This window comes from Nesoenas mayeri (genome assembly GCF_963082525.1).
Source record: "Nesoenas mayeri genome assembly, chromosome: Z".
Classification (NCBI taxonomy): domain Eukaryota; kingdom Metazoa; phylum Chordata; class Aves; order Columbiformes; family Columbidae; genus Nesoenas; species Nesoenas mayeri.
Genome location: NC_137542.1, coordinates 68,380,225 through 68,404,187, shown reverse-complemented (window position 1 = coordinate 68,404,187; position 23,963 = coordinate 68,380,225). Strand labels below are relative to the sequence as shown.

At 53.5% G+C, this 23,963-nt stretch overlaps 1 protein-coding gene across 1 annotated transcript; it reads right to left on the bottom strand.

The window, feature by feature from the left end:
* Positions 1-7,603: 7,603 nt before the first annotated feature.
* LOC308051903 (C-C motif chemokine 21-like) lies at positions 7,604-8,647 on the bottom strand (the record flags this gene model as incomplete). The annotated part of the gene is made up of 3 exons (XM_080362552.1): positions 7,604-7,763; positions 7,865-7,985; positions 8,581-8,647. The coding sequence occupies 3 exons, from the start codon at positions 8,645-8,647 to the stop codon at positions 7,604-7,606; spliced, it is 348 nt and encodes a 115-aa protein (XP_080218678.1).
* Positions 8,648-23,963: the final 15,316 nt, after the last annotated feature.

Here is a 23,963-nt window from a genome sequence, read left to right as displayed (position 1 = left end):
AAAAGACAACCTGGCTTCCAGGTGTCCCAGCAAATGGCTTTCATGGCCAAAGGCAGCGACAAAGCTTCCTGGAAACAGGTTTTCTCAGCACAAGAGCAGAAATCCCCCGCGGAGGCTGTGTGAGCGTTGTGGGGTGCCAGAAGCTCAATGTCTGCGTGGGCACTGCGGGGAGCGAAGATGAGCACTCCTGCTGCAAACCTTCACGGGAGCACAGGGAAGGGGGCTGTTTCTCCTTGGGATGGTGACTCACCACCATGCCAGTGCCACCTGCAGTGATGTCCCTTAACCAGGCCGCTTCAGCCCCGGTATGTGGGATGCTGAGAGCAGTGGGGTTGTGCAGCCCGGGGGACAGACGGTGAAGGGGGTCTCACTACTGCCAGCAGCTGCCTCATACGGGTTTGGAGAGATGCCAGAGCCAGGCTGCTCTTGGAGGGGCCCAGGGGCAGCATGAGATGCAGCAGCCCCAGTTGCACTCAGGGAAATTCCCATTGATAGTAGGAAAAATATTTCCCCACAAGAGTGAGCAAATCCCGGAGCAGCATCTCCATCCCTCTATCCTCCTCCTTGCTCCAGCTTTGGCCTGTCCTGGTATCTCAGCAGAGAGCTCCCGACAGCCCTTCCTCAGGGAAAAATATTTACCAGGGGACAAGACATGGAGTTGGGATCAGGGGACATCAGGGATCTCTGGGACCAGGGACCCAGGACTCTGCTCCTCTCAGCAGAAGGAGACAGCGAGCTCTGTGCCTTCCCTGCTCCACGATAAGAAGCCAGAGGAGACTCCAGCCATGCCACCAGCCAATGTGCTCCATCCCTGCACTGGCACTGGCACCAGCCTCATGCGTGGGGTGGTCTCCTGTATCAGGATACCATCTCCTCCATCAGGAGAGCATCTCCTCCAGCCATGCCTGTGCCCTGGCAAGCTGGCGCTGTGCCGAAGGGCTTAGGCAGGGGTAGATGTGCAGGATGAGCAGCATAAACAGGATGTGCCAGCTTAACTTCAGTCAGCACCTGCCTTCTTCTAGCACTCACAAGCTATTGAGGAGAAATCTTAACTGGCAGAAGGGGAATTTAGATGGCAGAGGATTAGTGTCAGTCATCGGCCACAGCCTCTCTGCAGGTTTGGGGGATTCAAGGCTGGTTCTGGGACCTGGTCTCCTCTTGATCTCCCCAGGGCACTGGCAAAGACATGCCACAGCAGGGAGAACAATGTCTCCTCAATGCTGATGCTGGTGAACAGACCTCCAGGCAGAAATGTTCCTAACCCAGAGCTGGCTCCTCCCTGGTGCCTGGACAGGCAACCCAAAGGCCCCTGTGAAGAATAGACTCCAAAAGCAGAGCCCTGACACATTGGTGAGGGATGCCGGGGGTACTGCCTGACAGCAAACCCTCACCTCCTTGTACATTCAGTGGCATCTACCAAAGCATACCTGAGGACTGGTGAAGGCTGCTGAGGGGTGTTGGGGGTCCTGTCTTGTGGGACATTCCTCCATGCACAGCTGAGGTTCTGGTCACCATGGCAAGCCAGGGGTTCCCCAGCCACTTTCCTGGCACAAGGGGCTCCCATCCGCTGCTGGCTCCTGGCTGAAAGCAGCATGTCCACTGTTGAACACATCCTTCTGGGGGTAAACCCCTTATCCACCCCTGGTCGCAGGGCACCCCCTGCCCTCGCATTGCCTGCAGTCCCTGCTCACATATGGGCAGGAAAAAGAGGCTCAGCCTCCTCCCGACAGCTGTCCAGGTGCCAAGTGGGTGAAAGCACGGCTGCTCCAGCCGCCTCTGCTCCCCAAGAGAAGCACCAGAGGGTGAGGAAAGGGGCTTTCCAACTGTGTTGTGAAAGGGGAATGTGATGGGTTTCCCCCCCCTCCACTGGAGTCAGTAGGATTTCTAAGAAGAGAGTGGTCATCCCTGAAGTGCATCCCTGTGGCATGCAGGGATGTCACCCCATCCCCCTCACAGGGCTGAGCCTCAGGGACAAGGAGAGGCAGATGAGGAAGCAAGAATGTTTTGGGGTCCAGGAATCCAGTGTGATTTGGGAAGAGGGGAAAGCATCATGTCCGCTGACCCATTTAAGCCTCATCTGGAGTAATCTGGAAGTAGTTGAGCTCCAGCCCTGAGGACACCACAGGCACTGCAAAGCATCCTTTAGTGCTCGCTGCTGCAGAAGCGTTGATAATGCAGTTGTTAATTAAAGTGGAAACCATGCATGAGGGAGGGGAGATCCCTGTGGGAAATCCAACCCATCAAAATGTAAATGGGCTGTGTGAGCATCACCTCCATCCCTGGGCTCTTCTCAAGGAGCACCAGACACACTGTCACCCTCATGGAGACCTGCTGGCTGTGGGAGCCCGTGGGACAGCTGTTCCCTGTCTGTTTGTGGGCTCTGCTTTCCACCTCCAAGCTATGGAGCTGGAAAGGGCAAGGGGGGAATTTCAGCAAATTCCAGGCACAGACAGTCCCTGGGGCAGGATCTGGCCTGGCTGCATTTACCTCATTGGGAAATACTAGGCAGACATTGCAGCTGTTTCAATTTCCCTCATATGTACCAACACAAGGAAGCCTCCCACACAGCTCCCATGGCAGTCCCAGTCCCAGCATGGGCACGAGGACTGGGGCAACTGCTAGCCCATGGGGCTTGAGGCCCCACTGGATCTCTTCTAGTGAGGGAACCCAGTCAATCTGATTTAAATGGAGTTAAGGGGAAAAAAAAGAGCAAGTCATGCCTTTGCCCAGAGGGAGCAAAGCTGGTCCTGAGCATCTGACTAAGAGGGATGCAGAAGGTGCCGATTCCTCCTCTGTTAGAGCCCATCTGTCCCTCAATGGCTTCAGTGTCATTGATATTGAGGGTCACTGTAGGCAATGGGCAGCAGAGCCAAGACCCTTCAGCTGTGTCCCACTCAACTGCCCCAGGTGAGCACCCATTTCCTGAGGTCCCTGGAACACAAGTGTCCCTCAGAATCATTGTTGGGCTGTGCAGTTTCCCAGCCAGGTGGTTCCTGCAAATGTCCTCAGACATGCTGTAGTGGCACCAAGATGTCAGTGGGCAGGTGGGATGCCTTCAGCCCTGGATCCCTGCTGTCATACCACCTGTCCTCCTTCCTGTAACCTCTCAAGGTCTTTCAGGAGGGGATGGCTGGGGAACAGCTTGGACACCTATGGCAAAAGCAGCCCATTGACAATTTCCTTGCTATCTCACACATGGCTTGGCAGGAAGGGTGCCCAGTGAGGCTGCACCCCAAATTAACCTGTAGACAGATCTAAAAGCACATGGGGTGGACCAAAACCCTTGGAGACTGCTCTCTTGGCTGCTCTGTTGACTCTGAGACTGACACGGAGCAGAGGAAGCTGTGGAGCTCTTGATCTGGTTCAGCTCTGGGAGATGGCTCATGTTGGCCCTACTACAGGACCCGCTCATAGGAGAGCAGATGCTCTTCTATCACACCGTGGAGACCTGCAGCCCTGGAGTAGGTCTTCAATCCCCAGTAGGATGAGAGGGAAGTGGAAGGACCTGAAGGTTTGGGGAAGTGTAAAAAGGACTGGTGGCATGAGGACACCACAAAGCCAAGTGTCTTCAGCCAGCAAAACAGAGGACAGGGGAAGGAAAGCACTTAGGAGCTACAGGTAGACGAAGAAAGGGTTGAGAAGGGGCTCTGGGTGGGAGACCTCTAGGACAGGATGGATGCTAAGGCAATAGCCAGGACTGGGAAACACCTTGGGGAAGGAAGGGAACAGTGGGACTCCCTATAGCCCACCAGCCTCTTCTCCAACTCCTCTCTGAACTCAAGACCACAACAGACCCCAGAAGGGCAGTGTTGGTGGACAGAACACCAAAAACCACCTTGAAGCTTCAGCTGGAAACCACGGCCCCTTTAGCACCCACACAGCCCCAAAAGCAGCCCTTGGCTCCCGTGGGGCTGCTGCAGCGTAGCTGGATTCTGCTTCTTAGGAACGGCGTGGGACAGAGGCATGGAACCAGCACACGTGTCTCTAGGTGAGCCTTGCTGGAGCTCAGCCCGGCATTGCAGCCCAGCACGTTCAGCCACCAGCACAAGCCTGGAGCACCGTCTGCACTTGAGCTAATCATCTGGCCTGGGTTCAAGACTTCCCTCCTCTTGGCTGCGCCCTGTGGTTTCTGTCTTGCCTGGTTACGTTCTACCGTCACTGAAGCCTTTCTGCTCCAGGGTGGCCGAGCTCTCCTAACTTTTTGCTCTGCTTGAAATGGTCGCAACTTTCTTGCCTTCCCTGCAGGATGTCTAGGGGGGCATTTATCTCTCTTGCACACCCACCGCTCCAGCACACACTGCATCGATGCTGCTTTGTATTTATATAGGGAGTGGAACACCAGGTTTGCTCTACTTTGGGTACAACTGTGTGAATCCTCCTTTGCTGCTTCTCTGCAGCATCATCTTAGAGAATCATTCTTCTCTCAGCTGGGGTCCATGGATTCAACTCCTCCACTGGAAAGGATTTTCATCCCTTGCTGTGTGCTGCAGATCTCAGCCCATCGCCTCTTCCTTCAGCATCCTGCGGTTAATCTCCTCGGAGGTGTTTCCCTGCTGCCATCTCACTGTGGCAGCACTGTGGCCACCTGCATCTGCAGCAAGCGGCTCCCACTAACCCCAACCCCTTACTTCTTAAAAGCAGCATTCTGCAGTAAAACTGGAAGTGGTGTGCAAATATAGGTTCTGTTTGTCCATCATTGTCTGTGCCCACGTGTGCATTCCTGTGCAGGTATCAGTGCCCAAATACGGGAAAAACTCTAGCAAGCTTCCACAAGCCTTGCTTTGAGGACAAATTTTAGGGTAAATTAGAGAACCCCCATGGGCACATTTTTTAAACTACCTTACCCTAAGGCTCACCTAGCATTTGAAAGAAAAAAAACACCCATGCAGTGTTTACATCTGCAGCCACAGACACACTAGGATACATTTCACGTGCTGGCTCATTCCTGCCATCTGCTCGTGTCTTGCTATTTGTGGTTGCATACGTATTTGGCTGGGCCTCATTTCCAGGGGCTTTTTGCAATAGTTTCACAATACCCTGACACCATGACCAGCACAACAAGGAGTCCCACAGAAGGGCTGGATGCAGCGCAACCCCAGCAAATGCAGGGCTCCAGCCCTCCCACATCCATCCCAGCGCACGGGGGTTAGTTCTCACGCTTCCTGCAAAGCCCAGGCCAGAGCACAGCCTCATTAATAATTTGGTTTAATGCTATTTTCCCAAAGCAACAAGGGACACAGAGCCCCTGCTTTAAGCAGGCAATGCTTGTCCAGGAAGGGTTGGAGTGGGAGGGATAGGCTCAGCCATGAACAAAATATTCCGCATACAAAACCGTTTTGTACTGTCGTGTTTGCAGGCATCTCAGGACCTCTCAGTAGGTTTGGACGAGCAAACAAGATGTCTTCACCTTGCTGGGCAACACAGCAGCAGGTGAAGGGACTTGCACTGTCCCTTGTGCCAGCAACACCCAGCCCTTGCACCCCCGGGATGCAGCACCCAGGAGGGGGGCTGTAAAACCCAGGACTTGGGGGATGATGGTGTGTGGAGCAGGAGAGCAGCCCCCCATGCAGCGCCTCCCGCCCCGCCAAAGCCCACCACAACAGCCAGGAGAAGTGAGTTTGGTTTGTAAAGGATATATTTTTATTGCCTCGCATCCTGTCCAAAAGCTGATCTGGCAGACGGCCGCGTCCTCCCACATGGAGGAGAGGGCAGCACAGAGCCAGCTCAGCGCCCGGCCCCTGCTTGGAGCCGGTATATTGGACTTCACAGTTTCTTTACACAGCCTCAAAATAATAGACATAAACGCCCGCCTAATAAAGCAATAGAGCCAGATAAACGTGCTTGATAGACACACTCGGCTAGAAGCTTTACTCCAGCCAACACACAGCCTTTACTGATACTGTTAAGCCCTGCAAATCCTATTATTGCAATTATATGATTTAATAGACCTTTACTGACCAAAGTCCACGTCTGAAGCCTCTGCAAGCAGATAGCACTGCTGCTGCCATACAGCACTTCTATTTGCTCCTTCTCAGCAGGCTAGAGGGGGTTTGCAAGCACAGGGAGATGCCATTTCCCCGCCAGCCCTGTCCCAGAGGTCTGTGCCCCCTCTATTCACAGCTTTACCTATGCTGTCTTCAGGTTAGTGACTTCTCATTTTACTAAAGGTTTGGGATGGAGCTGCTCGCAAATGGCGGCAGCGTGTCTGCAATGGATTTTGTGAAGTCTTCCATTCCCCACCTGCACAGCCTCACTTGCACAGTTTTCACCATGTAGGCTTTTCAGACTTGGGAAGAAAGCATATAAATTTCCTTTTGTTGCTTTTCCAGAAGACTAAGCAGTTGGCTTAATAATGTTTGAATCTCTGAAAACAGCAAAACCAAGATGGATAAAGGCGTAAGTTGCCAGTAAAATGAATTATTTGTTCTGATTTCATTGCAATTTTTTACCTAAAAAAAATTTTTTTAAAATGTATTTTAAAAACGAAAAGGGTGAATCCTGGCTATCTTCCTCCAAACTGCAACAGTGTGTTTTAAAAGCAAAAGGGAAAGCCTAGAACCGCCTGGAAGTGCAGCTACACTGTCACCCCAGTTGTCCCCAAACTCTCTATCTCAGCCACGATAAAGTGCCCTGAGAGGAAGCAGCCAGCGAGCAGCCCGGGCAGGACCATGGGGACACGAGACCTGCCGGGCACCCCACAGCCTTAAAAGCTGAAAAGGAGCAAACAAGTGGGAGGAAAATGAAAAGCAGCCATCGTTTATTTGGTAGAAAAATAAGAGCAATCTTCCAGAAAAGCCAGCCTGCAGCATAAAGGATACTCTGTGAAGCACAAGGAGCCAGAAGTAGAGCCTTCCAGGAAGACTGAATGAAAGCACAGTCTTTACGTATAAATACAAATGTATAAAATCCCCCTAAAAAAAATACTCATAGGAAAAGCTGCCACCCTGCCAGGCTACAGAAAATCCCCTCTGGTGGGAAGGCGTCCCACCTCCCCACAGTGGGGTGATGCGGCTCAGCTCCCATATGGCTCCATGTCCCCTCTGGCGTGGTCATGGGGAGAGTGAGGACCTGGGTGTCCCCGCCACCAAGAGCATCCAGCCAGTGCAGGGGGTCCTGGCTGGGGGATCTCTGTGGCAGACACGGCAGTGCTGAGGGAGCTGTGGAGCAGTGGGCAGCCCCCTCAGCCAGCCCCATCCTCGCCCCAGGGCTGATAGGTGGGTGGGTGGCCTGTGGGTGTCCATTGCCGGGTGATGGGTCAGTCATCGGTGTGGAAGGCATCCGTCCTGAGGAAGGCAAGGAGGGGGAAGTGAGTTGGAGAGGGTCTCAGCAAGAGCACCCGCCCCACCCAGGGGGCCCTTGCCTTGCCTTACTCAAGCATTGCCTTGTCCCAGCAGCTCCAGAAAGAAATCTGATTTTAAGGTAAGCATTGACCAGGAGGGAGCCATGCCCTAAGTGCCTCTGTGGTCCAGTCACGGTGCTGGCAACCCTCCCAGGAGCTGGATGCCCAGCCTTCTATGGGGAAGCATCTAGGATGGAGTGCAGCACCCTCACCCCGTCATCCTGCTGCCCCCTGCTCCCCCTTGCCTACCTCTTCAGGCCTGACTTAGACCCGCTGTCGCTTCTGCCGCTTGGGTCTGCTCCTGGGACGTGGGGGATTGCCCTGCTTGTTGCTCTGGACCTTCTTGTCCAGCTTCTGCATCAGCTTCTGGTTGTTAGGGTCAGTGGGAGAGGCACAGATTTTCTTGTTCCCTTTGGTGGTAAACCTGGGGGTGCAGGCAGAAATGTTTGCTGGAAGGTGGGCAGGGGGAGGACAGGGAGAGGGAGGGTTTGGCTGGAGCCAAACCACTCTGGATGGTCTACTTACACAACAGCAGGCAGCATACATCCCAACTCCGGTCCCTGGAGGCGGTAGGACTTCACCAAGTTTCTGGGAATGTCTTTCTTGCTGTGCTTCAGGCAGCAGTCCAAGGCTGAGCTGCCAGTCCCTGCAAGCAAGGAGAGGGATGTGGGATTTTGGACCCAGGGCACCTTCCCAGTCCTGGGGGGGCACAGCAGGGCTGGCTGACAGCACAGGGCTTGTTTGGTGACATTTGCAGGAGAGATGCTGGGACAGCACGTGGGAGTGGAAACTCTCAACCTCAGTTCCCAGGTGCAGATCAGAGCCTGCCCAAGGGCTACGTGAGACCAATTTCACTGCTGGCAAAGGAGAAACTGAGGGCAACACAAGCTCCTTCCAAAGGGACTGAACCTCATTCACCTACCTGCGCTTTTCAGCTTGTGGTGCTGCTGCCCCACCAGCCACGTGCACACACACACACGCTTCCAAGCCAAGCAAGCACCGCTAGCCAATGACACACACCAACCAGGCGAGCACACACACATGCATGCACAAACACACCCCCCGATACACAACTGCCCTGCAAACCCCCACCCGCAGCATTGCACAGATACAAACGCACCACAGCCCCGCACTGTGTGCTGCCATCACACCACCCAGCACCCTGCATGGACCCTGCCGAGCACCCAAGTCCCCTGCCCCATCCCACCCACAGGCAGGCAGGAGGGTTTTGTGCCCCTCACCTTGCGCCTGGGCGGTGATCAGGGTGGCAGCCAGCAGCAGCAGCGGCAGGAGAAGACGCAGAGCCATGGTGGGTGCTGCGGGTGCTGAGCTGAGCACGGCGGGGGAGCAGGACGCGCTCTGCTGCCGTTGTGCCGAGGCTGCTCTTATTTATCTCCGGACGCTTTGCTTTCATTTTCGGACAGTCTTGGCAGGCAGCCCACTAGCCAGCCGAGGGCTGGGTGATGGAGAAGTGGGAGGGTGAGGGATTCCTGTAAGCCGTGAGCCCCCCTTTACAGACGCGTCCTGTCTTGTTCACAGCTGCCCATCACTGCGCAGGGTGCCAGGTAGGGGGCACGCCGGAGACATGGCCTCCATCACAGCATGATGAGTTTGTGGGCTCCTATTTCCCACCCATCTCACAACCTGCTGCTACCTGCTCACGGTGGGTCGGGTGTTGCTGCTTGCCTGTTTGTTCAGCAGACAGGGACCCTGGCGGGTGCCCAAGCCATTAGGGAAGCCAAGGAGTGAATCTGCTTTGCTCCCCCACCTCATGCTTTGCCCCCAAGCCAAGCTGCCCACCCCACACAGGTGAGAAGGGGCTCAGGGTCACCCCACATCCCAGCTCCCTGAGCCCCCATCCCTGTCTGGCTGCCTTGGGGACCACCCCAAACAGCTGAACACATCTGTGGGGCTGGCATGTGCAAGGACCAGATTGAAAACGGGACTGGGAGAGATCGCACAGCCCACCAAATTGTGGGAAGCTGAGGATGAGAGAGAACCTCAACCAGCTGGAGAAATGGGCTGACAGAAACCTCCTGAGGTTTAATGCAGACAAGATGTGAAGTCCCATGGGCAGGATGGCGTGATGCTGTGCAGCTGCACAGGCTGGGCATGGCTGGCAAGATGGAGACTATGCAGAGGCACCCAGGGGAGCTGAACAGGACCCCACAGGGCACTGCTGTGGTGGCAAAGACCACCCAAAGAGTTGGCTATGTGGCTAGACCAAGCCCTGAGCAATCCAGAGTAACAGAGGTCCTGCTCTGAGGAGGGGTTGGCCAGACACCTTCACATTTTCATGTGATCACCAGGGCATGGTCTGGAAGAGACCAAGGGTGGAGATTCACAACTGCTTTGGGCAACCTGTTCTTGTGTTTGCAGTGTTCTCATGTTGAAAACATTTTCCCCATTATTCCATTATTTAATTGGAATTTCCCTTGATGCATTTGGTGCCACTTCCTCTCTCCCTGCCCCAGGGCCCCGCTGTGAAGAGCCAGACCACAACATCTCTCCAGCCCCCCTGGGCAGCCCCCACTTTCAAGGACCCCCCTTTGCTGTCAGCACCCCACAGCTTACAGCCCATCTTTGCTCACCCCGGTCTCCAGCTCCTCATCCAGCCCTAGTGCCACTGCCATGTCAGCTGTCTCCTGGAATGCCCAATGGGTTGCAGAGTCCCAATGGGTTCTACCCAATGCTGGTGGGGCCAAGCCCTTTCCCAGGCCCCACTGCTTGCAACCTGGGCAGCAGCCCCAGGACTTTTCACTTGTTCCTGATAAGGACCCTCATAAACAGTTATCAAGGGCAATGAGTAACCCAGGGTGAGACCAAAGTCCTGGCTGCTGTAGAAAGCAAAGCTGTGATAAGATGCCCACATCCTTGCCCCCCTCAGCAGGGAGGGGGCAATGCTGGAGCCATAGGGCTGGGTCACAACAACTGCCTTGCAGCCCACTCTTGGGCAAGTAGATGGGAAAGCTGCAGCAGCTTGCTGCCTTCTTCAGAGGCAAGGTAGATGCCTGGGGCAGCATGGGATCCAGGGCTGAACTCCTGGGGCTTCCTTCATCACCCCTGCAGAAGGGTAAGGCATCTCCCGTAGACTCGTAAATCATAGGATAGTTTCGGCTGGAAGGGACCTTCAAAGTTCATCTAGTCCAACCCTCCTTCAATGAGCAGGAACATCTTCAACTGGATCAGGTTCATCAGAGCCCCATCCAGCCTGGTCTTGAATGTTTCCAAGGATGGGGGATCGACCACCTCTCTGGGCAACCCATGCTGGGGGTACCCATGTGCCCGGTGCCCAGATGAGAACAGCTCCCTGCACACTCATGCAGCACCAAGTTTGGTGTGGCCACAGGCAGCAGTTCCTGGGGCATGTGGCAGCAAGTGATCATCTGCAGGTTCATGTGGCAGCATGGGCCATGGGCAGCAAGTAGTCATCTGCAGGTTCATCTCCCCAGCATGCCTAGCAGCACAGAGAACTGGTCCCTGGAGGCATCCTGTGTGCTGTGACACACCTCTCCAACCCCAAAGCACCAGTGTCATCAGGACAGGGCAGAAAAAGGAGAGCCATGCTGGCACTTATCTCCTTTCCAGCCCTTACCTCTGCAGCCTTTCCTGGGAGCAGTGCCCAGCACATGGATGAACCCACTCCTTGGCACAGCTGGGCTGCCCCATTGCTGAAGAAACTGGGGGAGCAGTGACCCCATAGCCATCCACCCTGGTCAAACCTCTCCTAGATCATATGTGGTATCAGGACAAGTGATGTTCGGGGGGGCACACATATCACAAGTTGCCCCCGGCACAGATCAGTCCATCCCAGGACTCCCTCTGCTCCCAAAGGAGCCCAGGAGAGCTCTGCAGTCCCAGTGTGGAGCACAGATCCCCTCCTTGCCCAGTCCCAGATCCAGCCGTGGCTGCAGGCGCCTGGAAAGTCCCTGGCTCTCTGTGTGTTTTCAAGACACCACATCAGCATCCTCTGGCCAGACGCCAGTCCCAGACACGGTCCGAGCTGCTAAGTAGGGTCAGGGCACGCGTCCTCTTCATAGGCATCAGTCTTTGGCAACTCTCTGGTTGTTGTGATTTGCACCCTGAATAAAGCAGTGGCCTGAGCAGAGCCTCACTACAATCCTTCCAGGGAAGCCAGATAGGAGCGGACACAGGAGGGAGTAAAATAAGTGCAGGGGTACTTGGCCATTGCTCTGAGTGATGCAGATGTACCTGCACGCCTGAGCAGCAGGGCCCCATGGAAATCAGTTTGGGGGTCTGTGCCCCATCTTCGCTCCTGTCTCACTTCCTTCAGAGCCCCCATTCACTCTGTCCCTTCCAAGTGCCTTGCTCTGTCACCTGTCCTCCCAGCTTATGGAGGAAGCAGGGAGTTTCTGGCAATGAGAGAGGGCTGAAGATCCCTGTTTGCAAGGGGGTCACAAGGCAGACTGAACTTTTGGAGTACAGAGGAGCTACCAGGGGTAGGGAATAGAGGGAAGGCTTTTTGGGATTCTCCAACACCAGCAGGCTCCAGCAAAAGTTTTGGCCAGGCACAATTTCTTGCACACACACACATAAACCCATTTCTCATCAGCTTGGGCTCCTGCAGCCACCATCAGCCTTTTCCCAGAACTCAGAGGTGCAGGATCGAGGCAGACACAGGGAAGGGGACATAAGCAGACAGCGTGCCCCTCTGCGGTCTCTCAGCTATAGGGAATCCCTTTCTGGCCCCAGAGTCTGCGTTACACACTGCCTTTGCAATAGGGCTTCATGCAGTGGTGCTTCCAGCTACCCCCATGCTCGAGCAGCCCAGTTCCAGCCCCCTCTGCATCCCTGAGGTGCAGGGACCTCCAGGCTGTGGGAAGAGGAGACAATGTCCTAGGCAGAGACTACAGTGTCCCCACATGCCAAGTGTGCAGAAACAGTGGGACCATGGCAACGGTCACCAAACCACCTTTCTTGTGAGCCTTTCCCAGGCAGCTTTTGCAGGGACTCACTCAAGCCACCATCCCAAATGTTTCCCACATTTGCACCCTGCATCCCAGCACCAGAGCCTGGTGTTCACTAATTACTTCCCTGGCTTCCAGCATCGCAGTTGCCTGGCATCTCATCCCATAATGCCAGGAGATCCTCTCTTCCGACCCCTCAGCCCTCTCCTGATCTAGCCCTGGGCTGCACTTCAGCCCTGCAAAAGCCCCCAGCTCTGTCCTGCTTAACCAGACAGCAGGGTCTGCTCCTCAGGTGGCTCATGGCTGGGAGCTGAGGCTCCTCAGGTACACACACAGACCAAAGGCATCAAGGGGAGCCATCCAGAGGGACTGGGAATTTCCAAATCCTTCGGGACGCTGCCTCCAAGTTAAAGTCACTACTAACAGGAACAGGGTCGCACAGCTCAGCTCAACCCGCTGACCAGCAAATTCCTTCCTGCAGAAGCCCCGATTCCCAGGACCCAGAGCAGAGGTACTTTGCAAAGCCCAGTGTGGAAAACCCCCATAGCTGGGAAGGGGAGCAGGCTGCCTGCCAGGCACACCGTATAGAAACGCTGTATAGCTAAGTGGTCCTCGGGAAGAGGGAAAGAATTGCTGGAAGCCAGCAGCACATGAGGCGGGCAGCCTCCCTGCTGGCTGCCGCGCCATCCCCGGCGTTCAGCAAGGCTGATGGGAAGAGCAGGATGAGCACAACATGCTGGGAAGGGCAGGGAAGCTGCTCCACGGGACTCCCCTCCCTGTGAACGGGTGATGGAGACGCCTGGGCTTGCAGAGGGTCTTCAGCCAGGAGTTTGTTGCCCTCCTCGCACACCCCAGGTGGAAATCTGGTTTCTCAGCTAGGTATGGGTGCAAGGAGTTAACCCTTTGCTTGCTAGCACACCTGCAGAGCGGCTCAGACGCTTTGGAGCAGGACAGGCTTGCTGCTGGAAAATGTGCAGGGCTGTTATGAGCAGGCTGAGAGGGACCCAAGCGAGTCCTGTGCCATGGAAAGATGCTCTCTTCCCACAGCACGCCCTGCATGGCATGCTGCACAACCCTTAGTGCTCACTCAGACCTAAACGCAAGCAGCCAGGCAGGATCTGTGTTTTGTCTCCCCGTGGAAAGCACATGGTCAGGGTTGCTCAGCTCTCACCCCTCCTGATCCAGGCACTACCCAACACACGGGATCCTTTGGGCTGTTGTGAGTGTGCGCATGTGTCATTACATCACCAGGAAATACATTCGGTGCTGAAAAATATGATGGCTCCAAGCCTGTGCCTCCGTGGCATGGCAGACACCCCCATGGAGTGGCTGAGGTTCGTGGTGGAAAGGGAACAGGGCAAAAGGCTCTTGGCAGAGATGCTAGGCCAGAGAGTAGGGGATGCTGCAGGGAAGGCAGGGTCCACAGGTGTTTGCGTAACTCACTGAAAATCGTGCTCCTGTCAGCCAGTCCTCAGCCTTTCCGCCAACCACAAGCCCAGCTCTCCATCTTCCACTGAGAAGCACATCAATCCTCCATCCAGAAATCCCTCAGTTCCTTGTACTGCAGCGCAGAACTTCATGGAAACTGCTGGTGCCAACCCAGCCTTCCTTGAAAGTGGAGACATAACAAGCCATAAATCTTCTCAGGGCAAAGCAAGCAGCAGCCCCCAAAGAAAGGCACGGTGTGTGCCAGCTGAGCCGTGAGCTCTGCACATTCTGGAATGGGTGGGTTGGGTGGGCTCTGTCCTGGCTGCAATGCGCACACACCTACGCTTCGAGCAAAGACATCACCCTCGTGCATGAATTCAGAGAGATTCGAGAAGCTGCTGGGAAAAAAAAGTCAGCTGAGTGTTGTCAGAAAGGAAACTGCTCCTTCTCCATCTTGGGATGTTGGACTTTGTACCTGACATCAGGCAGAGCCGTGCTGCAGACACCCGGCATCCTCCCAGCAGCATGCTGTGCCCTGCACTTCTGGCAGGAGCTCAGCTCCGCTGGATGGAGAGCCCAGATCCAGCCTACAGAGCAAAGAGCAGCTGGCACACATGGCAAGTTCATCAGGAGGGGGGAAATGGAGACGGAGAAATTAAAGACGGCTGAAGGGAAATGAAGCAAAGCATCGAGAAGGCTCTGGAGAGTTTGCAGAAGAAATTAGAGCAACATACAAACTTGGAACTGGATATGCTTCAGCCAAGACTGGAAAACACCAGAGAAGGGATCTGCTCCTGGTTGTGGCTCAGCCAGGCCCCAACTAGGGAAGCAGTCAACCAACTCTCAGGCAAGTGGTAGAAAATGTAAAAGGCAGAGAGAAAGTGAAGACAAAGGAGATGAAGCCCCACAGGTCCACGAGCTGTTGGGTACCAACACCAGGCAGAGACCTTCTGTGTTGCCTGCCAGCATCTGGGCTTGGCATCAGAGGGAAGCACCGGTGCCAGAAGGGCACCCAAATAGCGGCTGTCCAAGCCCTTCCCAGCAGCCTGCATGGAAAGGAAACAGCTGCTGGAAGGGATGGAAACAGACAGGGAGGCTCCGGGAGCCCAACTGCACAGTGAACAGGTCTCATCCTGCCAAGAAAAAAGATAGAAAGAAGTTATATACTCCACACCTAAATATAACTGGTCATGAGCAGTATTTCAGCACAGCAGGGCAGAGCAATGGAGCCATCAAAACCCTATAATAGCTGACTCCACCATGGGGCCAGCGATTGAAGACACGAGGATTGAACCGAGGCTCATTTTGGCACCCAAGCAAACAGGCACAATGCAGGTGGTATGTCCTGCACCACCAAGGAGACCTGCACAATGCAGAACAACCTCTTCCCAGGCACACACAGAGCAGGGACTGAACCGGCTGCACCAAAGACCTGGGAAGTCAAGACTGGCCATCTGACCTGGCCATCAAATTGGTGTCTCCAAGAGGAGGAAAGGGTCACATGTCTGAACACAGGGAAAGCAGTGTTTGGAACTGGGACTCTGCTTGAGATGCCGCAGCCGACTGGGGAGCATCCTAGCTCTTTGGTTCAGTGTGTGGCCACAGGTGGTGCACGATGGGCTGGGAGCAGAGCGAGGGGCTGGAAATTCCCTTTGGGGATGGGGATTAAGCAAGATGGCTGTTTACAGCAAGGGAAGAGCTACAGGGCCAGAAGCCGGGAGACCTCCCAGCAGTGTCTGCCTACCAAAGCCCCACAGACCCCGCAGTGTCAGCTCTGGGAAAGTCACCCAGACAGTTTGAAAGACTCTTCTAGAGGATGCCTGTCTCAGGCATTAGGAGGGAAAGGAGACATGCCACTGTACACATCAGTGGGTCTCATCCCAATGCCTTGGCAGCAGACCAGACCATGTATGTTGTAGAGAGGTGCAGGAGCTCAGGCCTGCCAAGACAAGACTAAGCCCAAGCCCTGTCCTGTGTCCTCTAGAAGTGACTGACTGCAGTCACAGTCACAAAGGGGAATTTCACCTCCCCAAGAATACTATGAGTGCTGCAGCCTAGATTTCCATCTGCACAGGGCTCATCACCACGCCTGAAGATCTCTGTGACAGTTGCCAGCATTGCAAACCCCTCACGGCTGCACCAGGGCAGGGTTACAGAGGCAAGAAAGAAGTTTCCAAACCCAGTTGATATGGTTGGCATTACTCAATAGACAGGGACGGCATCCTCAGGAGATCCTGCTGTCCCCATGGCCTTCATATACCTGCCACTGGACAGGGGATTTCTCAGACAAATACTGCAGCCCCTGAAGCCTCTCAAGACACAGCTCTGGCACATGTGGTCTATCCCATGCCACTCGGGTTTCTCTCACCACTCAGCAGGGAGGTGACGCCAGATCCAATTCTTCCCATGGCTTTCCAGATTCAAATAATTCTCTGCCTGTTCCTGCCTCTTTCCACTCCCTCCAGAGCCTAATTAGACTTAGGCTCAATGCTGAGTTGAGCAGGACGTATCCTACCAACAACTCACAGCACTGACTTCACCCTCCCATCACAGCCCCAGGGCAGCACAGCTTTAACTTAAAAATAGGCTGATCTGCTGTTGTGGGTTAACCCCAGTAAGCAGCTAAACCTACCGTTCACACACTCCCCACAAAATGGGATGGGGGTGAGAATCAGAAGAGTGAAAGTGAGAAAACTCATGGCTACAGATGAAAGCCAATTTAATAGGTAAATCAAAGGCTGCATGCACAAGCAAAGCAAAATAAGGAATTAATTCACTACTTCCCATCAGCAAGAAGGTGTTTGCCAGTTCCAGGAAAGCCTTCTCCATGCTGGTGAAGTAAATACCTTCATCATATGTAGTGGCAAACTCCCTGACTCTGAATGTCCGCTCATCTTCCTTCTTTCCCCCAGATTTCATTGCTGAGCAAAACACTAGATGGTATGGGATATCGCTTTGGTCTGTTGGGGTCAGCTGTCCTGGCTGTGTCCCCTTTCAGCTTCTTGTGCACCCCCATGTTACAGCAAACACCTTGAGATTATGCAAACACTTGTTCAGCAATAACTGAAGTATTCCTATGTTATCAACATTGTTTTGGTCACAGATCCAAAACACAGCACTAATATGAGCTACTGTGAAGAAAATTAACTCTAGCCCAGACAAAACCAGTACAATCTCCACTCCTTATTTGATACCATTTGTCATGCTCAGGTCCCACAAGATCCATTATGTCCTCATTAATCCCCTCTTGCACCCTTCCCATCCTTTGATTTAGAAACAGATATCATTTACTTAGTTTATTGGTCGCCTCTGTCAAACGTCCACAAAACGTCCATTGAGTTCATCTAGTCTATGACTTTGGGTTCCATCTGTATGGTGGGCACTCAGAACGTGAGAGGTGGTGTGTTGCATGGAGTTACTGGGTGCCAAAACCAGCTCAGGTCAGGTCACTGCTGCACTTGCACTGCTTCTTGTGAGGCTCGTCCTCTACTGGGTCTGGTCGTTCCTGCTATAGTAATTACTATAACATGAAACCCAAATAATGCGTTACAACAACATAAAGGTATTTCTATTACAATCTCTACCCCTGGTCCCTTTGGTCCAATTTATAGGACTTAACATTGCAATGAACTCCACCCCTTGCTGCTGCTCTTCTGTAAATATACCCATGAGCCACAATCTCTTCAGAGAATAACCTCTTTCTGGCATGGCTTTTCTGTGGGCTGCAGTGTCTTAGGGATGTTCTTGCTCCATTGTGGCCTTATCCATGGGTCACAGCCTCTTCAGAAGTATATGTGTTGTGGCATGGACCTACCCATGGCCACAGACATTTTTAGGTGTTCCAGCATGGCCTTATCCATGGCCACAAATGTTTCATTGTGTACATGCTGAGACATGGACGTATCCACAGCCACAGACTCCTTGGGGTGCACCTGCTCCCACACGGACTCACCCACAGGTCACAGTCCCTTCGACCTGAGTTCACACTGGAGTTCCAGCCAGCCCGGCACAGCAGTGCAGGAGCAGAAGCGATGCCCTGGCCACCTGCCAGACCAGGTGCATGCCCACTGCTCTTATCAAAATGTTCCCAGACACAGCAGAGCAAGGTGATACGGCAAGCAGCAAAAGCAAAAATCAGACACTAAAAAGCACTAGACACTAATACACAGTAAGGCAAGCAAGCCCTGTGGCAAGAACAGGAGCCTGACAATTAGTAGCTAAACAGCTATAAATTGGGTCTAGCACACTCCAATCAAATCTGTCACTATCTTGAACCCTTTGAGCACCGCTTTGGGTGCCAAAAAAGACTCTGTCCTGCCTGAAACTAGTACATCTGCCATATCTCACATGAAAACCTTTCTATTCCATGGTTAGAGATTCACCAGCCCACTCCAACTCTGCCCATGATGCATTGAAAGCCCCAGATGGGATCACTGCAATCACAAACTGCAAAAGCCAGCCTCTTGTTGCCACTGAGGCCAAAATACCATAATCAGGTAGATTTATTTTGCTAGACATGAAGGACAGAAGCAATGGTTACATTCCTCCTGTCTGACTTCAGGCCACGAACTAGCATCGACTGAGACCAATGTCATGATCAATGAGGTCGGTTCTTATTCTGTAAGCACAACTCAGATAGCCGTGGTGTCCATGAGTATGTCCTGTCTCAATAGTTTCAGCAGCCAAATTAACCTGCACTTAGAAAATTTGTGGCTGATGTAAACACCAGGGATTCACAAACAGGGCATTGCAGCTGATGTACTCTTGTGTATATGTACATCAGCCAACTGGTAGTGGTTGTGTCCCATCAGATTTGCCCCAGGACAATATTCATCAGGCACATTTACTGACTCAGAGCTGCAAGGCCAGACCAGAGAGCAGTAAGCTGTTCTCCATCACTCTGGATGGACATGGCCAACTGTTTGTCCCCCACAGTAACTGTGATGATAGGCTCTCTCATGGCTACAACAACCAGTTTCCACAAGGAACATTCCACAAAACAACATATATCAGATACACTCTCCACTCAGTATACCACATAGAAATACAACAATGGGCAGGAGGGACCCCTCGGGTCTTCCTAGAGACAGGGAACTGGTGGCACTTGTGGAAACTGTGGAGCATTTCTAAATCTCCAGACAGACCCAGGCTGCTCCAGGGATGCCACAGGGTCAGAGCTCAGGATGAACCTGACCCAAATGTCTGTGGTTCCCTTATACTCCCAAATTATGAGTTGATTCTTACACCACAAGACCAAATTGCCCTGGAAAAAAAAAGATCTTGGCTGGAAAACAGTGAGGAAGCTGGCATGTCTTCTGGAGAAGAGCCCAAACTGTTCCTCTTTGATATGGGGAGATGAATGAACAATCTGCCTTGGCCCATCTGGTACTTTCCACAGCCCAGAGCTGCTCTGTCCTGATGGGCTGGTGTGTCCTTTCCCCATCTTTGTGATGTGTCTCCAGAGCCTTGGCAGGCGGACGCTGCCGGGAGGTCTCCCGGCTTCTGGCCCTGTAGCTCTTCCCTTGCTGTAAACAGCCGTCTTGCCTGATCCCCATCCCCAAAGGGAATTTCCAGCCCCTCGCTCTGTTCCCAGCCCATCGTGCACCGCCTGCAGCCACCCGCCGAACCAAAGAGCTAGGATGCTCGCCAGACGGCTGCAGCATCTCGAGCAAAGTCCCAGCTCCAAACACTGCTTTCCCTGTACGGTGGCGGGTGTTTCTTCTCTTCTGCCTCCCCTTAGAGACCAGTTCAATGTGGCACATGAGGGCTTTTGCAGAGGGCAATGGAGACAGCAAGATGGTCTAAACCCAAGCAGGGCTGTTGTGGCATATAGGCCACACTGGATATCCACTCAGAGCAGATCTGCCTCTGGTGGCCCAGCTGTTGGGTTGTTCTGCACACACCCATGGGGCTCAGCACTGTGTGTGCTCTGAAAGTCCAGCTCCCGCATCTCAGGACCAGAGGTCCCATCTCTGCCCCTCCCAATGGGTCCTGTCCCAACGCCTTGGCAGCAGAGCAGGCCCTACATGCTGTGGAGGTCTGGAAGAGCTCAAGGCTGCCAAGATGAGATTCACACCAGATCATGCCCCATGTATATCAACAGTAATTGACTGTGGTTGCAATCAGGAGGGGGATTTTGCACCCCCAGGAAGACCACAGGGGCCATGGCCCTAATTCCCATCTGTGCAGGGCTCTGCTCCAGTACTAAAGGTCTCTGTGAGAGTTGCCAGCATTGCAAAACAACAGCATCGCTGGAGGGAGAGGGGGAAGATGTACAAAGCAGCGGCACAAGATTGCGTGCCGTTTCAGCACCGAAAGCTCTGGGGATGTTCCTGCCCTCTTTGTACTCACCTTGTGCTCCCACCTCTGGGAGCAGGACCACTGAGGGTCTGCAAGCCCAGAGCCCAGCTCCCCCCATGAGCTGCATGGCAGCCACCCAGTGAAAGGACCTTTGCACTAAGCCTGGAAAACCAAAGGCTAAAACATCTCCTCTCCTCATCGCCCAATGTAGTATCCCTTCACGATCCAACAGCCAAAGATTCATGGCCAAAGATGGAAACTCAATGTTGGAGCTAAAATCCAAAGCAGGAGAGGTGGGGAGCAGAGTTCAGAGCATGTCCTGTTGCTTCCCAGGTGGGCATGGGCAGAGGGGACAGTTACCTGTGATGCTGGCAGTGCTGTGGGGTTTAAAGCTACAGATAAGGAGCTTCAGACCTCACACAGACACCTCCTCTATTTGCCTGATGTTTCTGGTATCATGGAAAGCGGCACCAAATGCTTTTTTGACAAAGCAGCGTTTCCTTTAAAGCACTATCTGTATTTTCTCTTCCAAACAGTAAGACCCCTCCAGCCCCACAGCTCTGCTTGCCAGAGGGGTGGCAGCACTCAGGGGCAGGGAATGAGGGCACAAACCTCCACACCCCACCACCACAGTCTGGCAGGATGCCCTGAAACCCCCTGGGGTACAGGACCCTCCATCTTCCTCTGTTCTGGCTCACTATGTGCGCCAGACTATCATAACAGCTCACTACATGAGCCAGAGCAGCACTAGCACACATAAAGGTTGGTCTAAGGAGGTTCGGGGAGAGGGTTTGGGACACAAACACAAAGGCCAAGTAGCACATTTACAAGCAAACGCACACAAAACACTCCATTTTCCAAAAGAGAAGTCTGGAACAGCCAGGGTAGATGACTGACCTTGCACCTCTGCAGGGCTCCAGCTTCTCATGCAAGTGACCTCTCCTTGGTGGACCCCAACCTCCCATCATCAGGTCCATCACACTAACCCCATCTCCTCCCTGTCTTTCCTTGAGTACCTTTTCATATCCTGTCTTCATGATAGTAACCTCTTTGCCCGGGAAATAGACCTTCCCAGAACCTGTTGAAGATTGCAATTGCTCATGTTATCACTGGGAATTAGAAAATAAGCATATCTCCAGGCTGACAAGCCCAAGCTGAGCGTCCAGCAGAGATTGTACACAGCCGCTTTGGCTAAAGCACTGCAAAGATAAGGACAAGGCTACAAACATCCAAGCAGCTCTTGGAGGTCAAGCCGCTCTCCCTTCCCACTTGATGTTATCTGCCTTGGGATCTCCCGAGTCGCACACAAATTTCAGGAAAAAAATCCCGTCTTATTTTAAAACTTTCAACTGCCAGAGATGTCCTACAGCTTGGGGATGTGCTTAGGGGCTAAGTGGCTCCTAAAACACGTGCACCATCTTTCTGGTCACCTCTGTGCCCCTGTCAAATATTGGCATAACAATTTCTTCTAAATCTTCTGGAAATCCCCGCTATCCTGAGACTTGGCCAGTGCCTGAGCTCGGCACGCTTTGCTGGAATAGTCATTTTATATATGCTAAAGCAAGTGACGCAGGGCATTAGAAGAGCTCTTCTGGGGTGGGCACAACCCATCGGACATTGTACTCCCAAATCCCCCTTTGAGGACCTCCCTGAAACAGCATGATGGGTCTGTCCACCTCCACCACGGTCCCTTGACCGTGAGAGACCCCAGTGTGCTGGCCCCAAGCTGCTTGAGAAGAGCTAAGTGCAGAAAGCTACAGTCATAGGACCTGCAGCCTGTGACCCCCACCAAACCCACCGGGGGAATGGCAGCATCCTTTGTGGGTGTCCATGCAGGCAGCAACATCTCCTGCCCCACAGCAATCTCACAGGCATCTGTGGTCTGCACTGCACAGGGCTAAGACTGGGCGACCCAGTGGTCTCCTCCAGCCTTGAACACCAAGCCATGCAAGCAGAAGGCCAGAGGAACAAAAAAGAGGGGAGACGTGGCACCCACACCTTCCTCTGCCTTCACGGCACAGCCAGGGCTCTCCTGCCCATCCCTGGATGCTCAAGCCATGGGCGCACCACACACTGCCCGCTCCGTTCTTCCACTTCAAGGATGCCCCCATAAAAAGCTGTCCTTCCTGTCTCTCAGCACTGAACTCAACACAGTGCAATTTCTGGGAAGCTTTGGATCTCACTTGTGTTTGTCCCACTTCCCAGGCTCCCCAGCTGCCCAGCTGTTCCTTTCCATTTGAGCTAATCACAGAGATAAAGGCAAAGATTCAGGCTGAATGGTTTGCAAACAGCTTCAGCCTGTTTCTGCAAACAGCTTTTGTAGTCACACTTCTGCACAAATGCACACAGGCTGATAAACACCATGGCATCTGTGCAGGGAATTCCCGAGAATGGCTCACTGCTAACCCAGCCCAGCCAAGAACCAGCCACCCGTTTAGGGACATTGCAAACCACAGGGTCATCAGCCACAGGTCCTTCAAAGTGGGAGCTGAGGGAGGCAACCAGGCTGGAGAAAAGGTGCCCAGAGCTGTCAGAAAGGACTCATGTCCATAATGCATCTCACCACAGAGCCTGGATCCCAGTGTCTCCTGTCCCTGCAAGAAGTCTGCTGGGCTGTCACCTCCATGTTCCTGAGTACCCTGACACACTCACCCGCTTAGGGAGGGGAAACCCCACCATTCCACAGGGCACAGTGGAGCTGAGCAGCCAGCCCATGGCTCCATGCTCATCCTCACAGACGGAGTCTCTTGTCCTGCTGCCCCATGGCTGCAGGCGGTAGCTGCTGGCTGGAGCTGTTCGTTTACTAGATTGAATCCAGATTTTGCATACTTCGAACTCTCGTGGCCAGGAGACTCAAAGCCAACATGACAGAGAAGCTGTCCTGCATCTGTCCAGCTGTGTGGTGAGGTTTCTGCAGCCACCCACCAAGCAAGCCGCTGTCCCTGTCAAAGTAAACAGGTTGTCCTTGCTCTATTAACAAGCTGGAGGGATTGCTTTGAACCCCCAGACCATCTGTAGCCCCATGTTTGCTTCTATTTGAAGGAAGGAGCTTGCAGCTGGCCTACACCATGGGGAAAAACAGGGGTCCAACTATCTGGGGATCCTGCTGGACTGCTGTATATAATGCACAGTTGACAAACATGACCCTTCCTAGGGTCATGTTTATGTCATAGGGGCCTATAAGAAAGATGCGGATAGACTTTTTAGCATGGCTTGTTGCAATAGGACAACTGAAGGAGGGGAGAGACAGACTAGACACAAGGAAGAAATTTTTTACAGTGCATGTGGTGACTCACTGGCCCAGGTTGCCCAGAGAGGTGGTGGATGCCTCATCCCTGGAAACATCTCAGGCCAGGCTGGACAGGGCTCTGAGCAACCTGATCTAGTTGAAGATGTTCCTGCTCGTTGCAGGGGGGGTGGACTAGATGACATTTGAAGGTCCCTTCCAACCCAAACTATTATATGGTTCTATGATTCTTCTCAGCTGTTCAGCACTGAGTCCTCAGGGATGGGCATGAGGGTGAGCTGGGGAGGAGAGAGAAGCCAGATACTTCCATAAGGGGGCTTGTTGTTGAAATGCACTGTTTTCCCACAGCATGGTGGGGAAGGTCCCCCAGTTTTGCTGGTTTTGAGGTGAGGAAGGTATTTCCTTGGGCAGTTTGCCTGCAAGAGTGTGACAGTGGGCTAAAATGCAATGCCTTCATGTACATGTGCTCATGGTGGCTGATGTGCCAACACCAGGGCAGGAACAGAGCATGCAGCTCATTTCCTTGGCAGTGCAGGGACCTGAGCAAGCCTGTCCAGCTCCAGGCATGTCAAACATGCAGGTCTGTCCTCCTGTCCTTGCCCTCCCTGCCACCAGCCCCTTCATCCTTCCCAGGGCCAGCACAACACAAGGCTGGGGGGATTTACATCAGGCTCAAATGGCTGCAGACACTTGACCTCACTTGCAGACACTCCAGGACCTC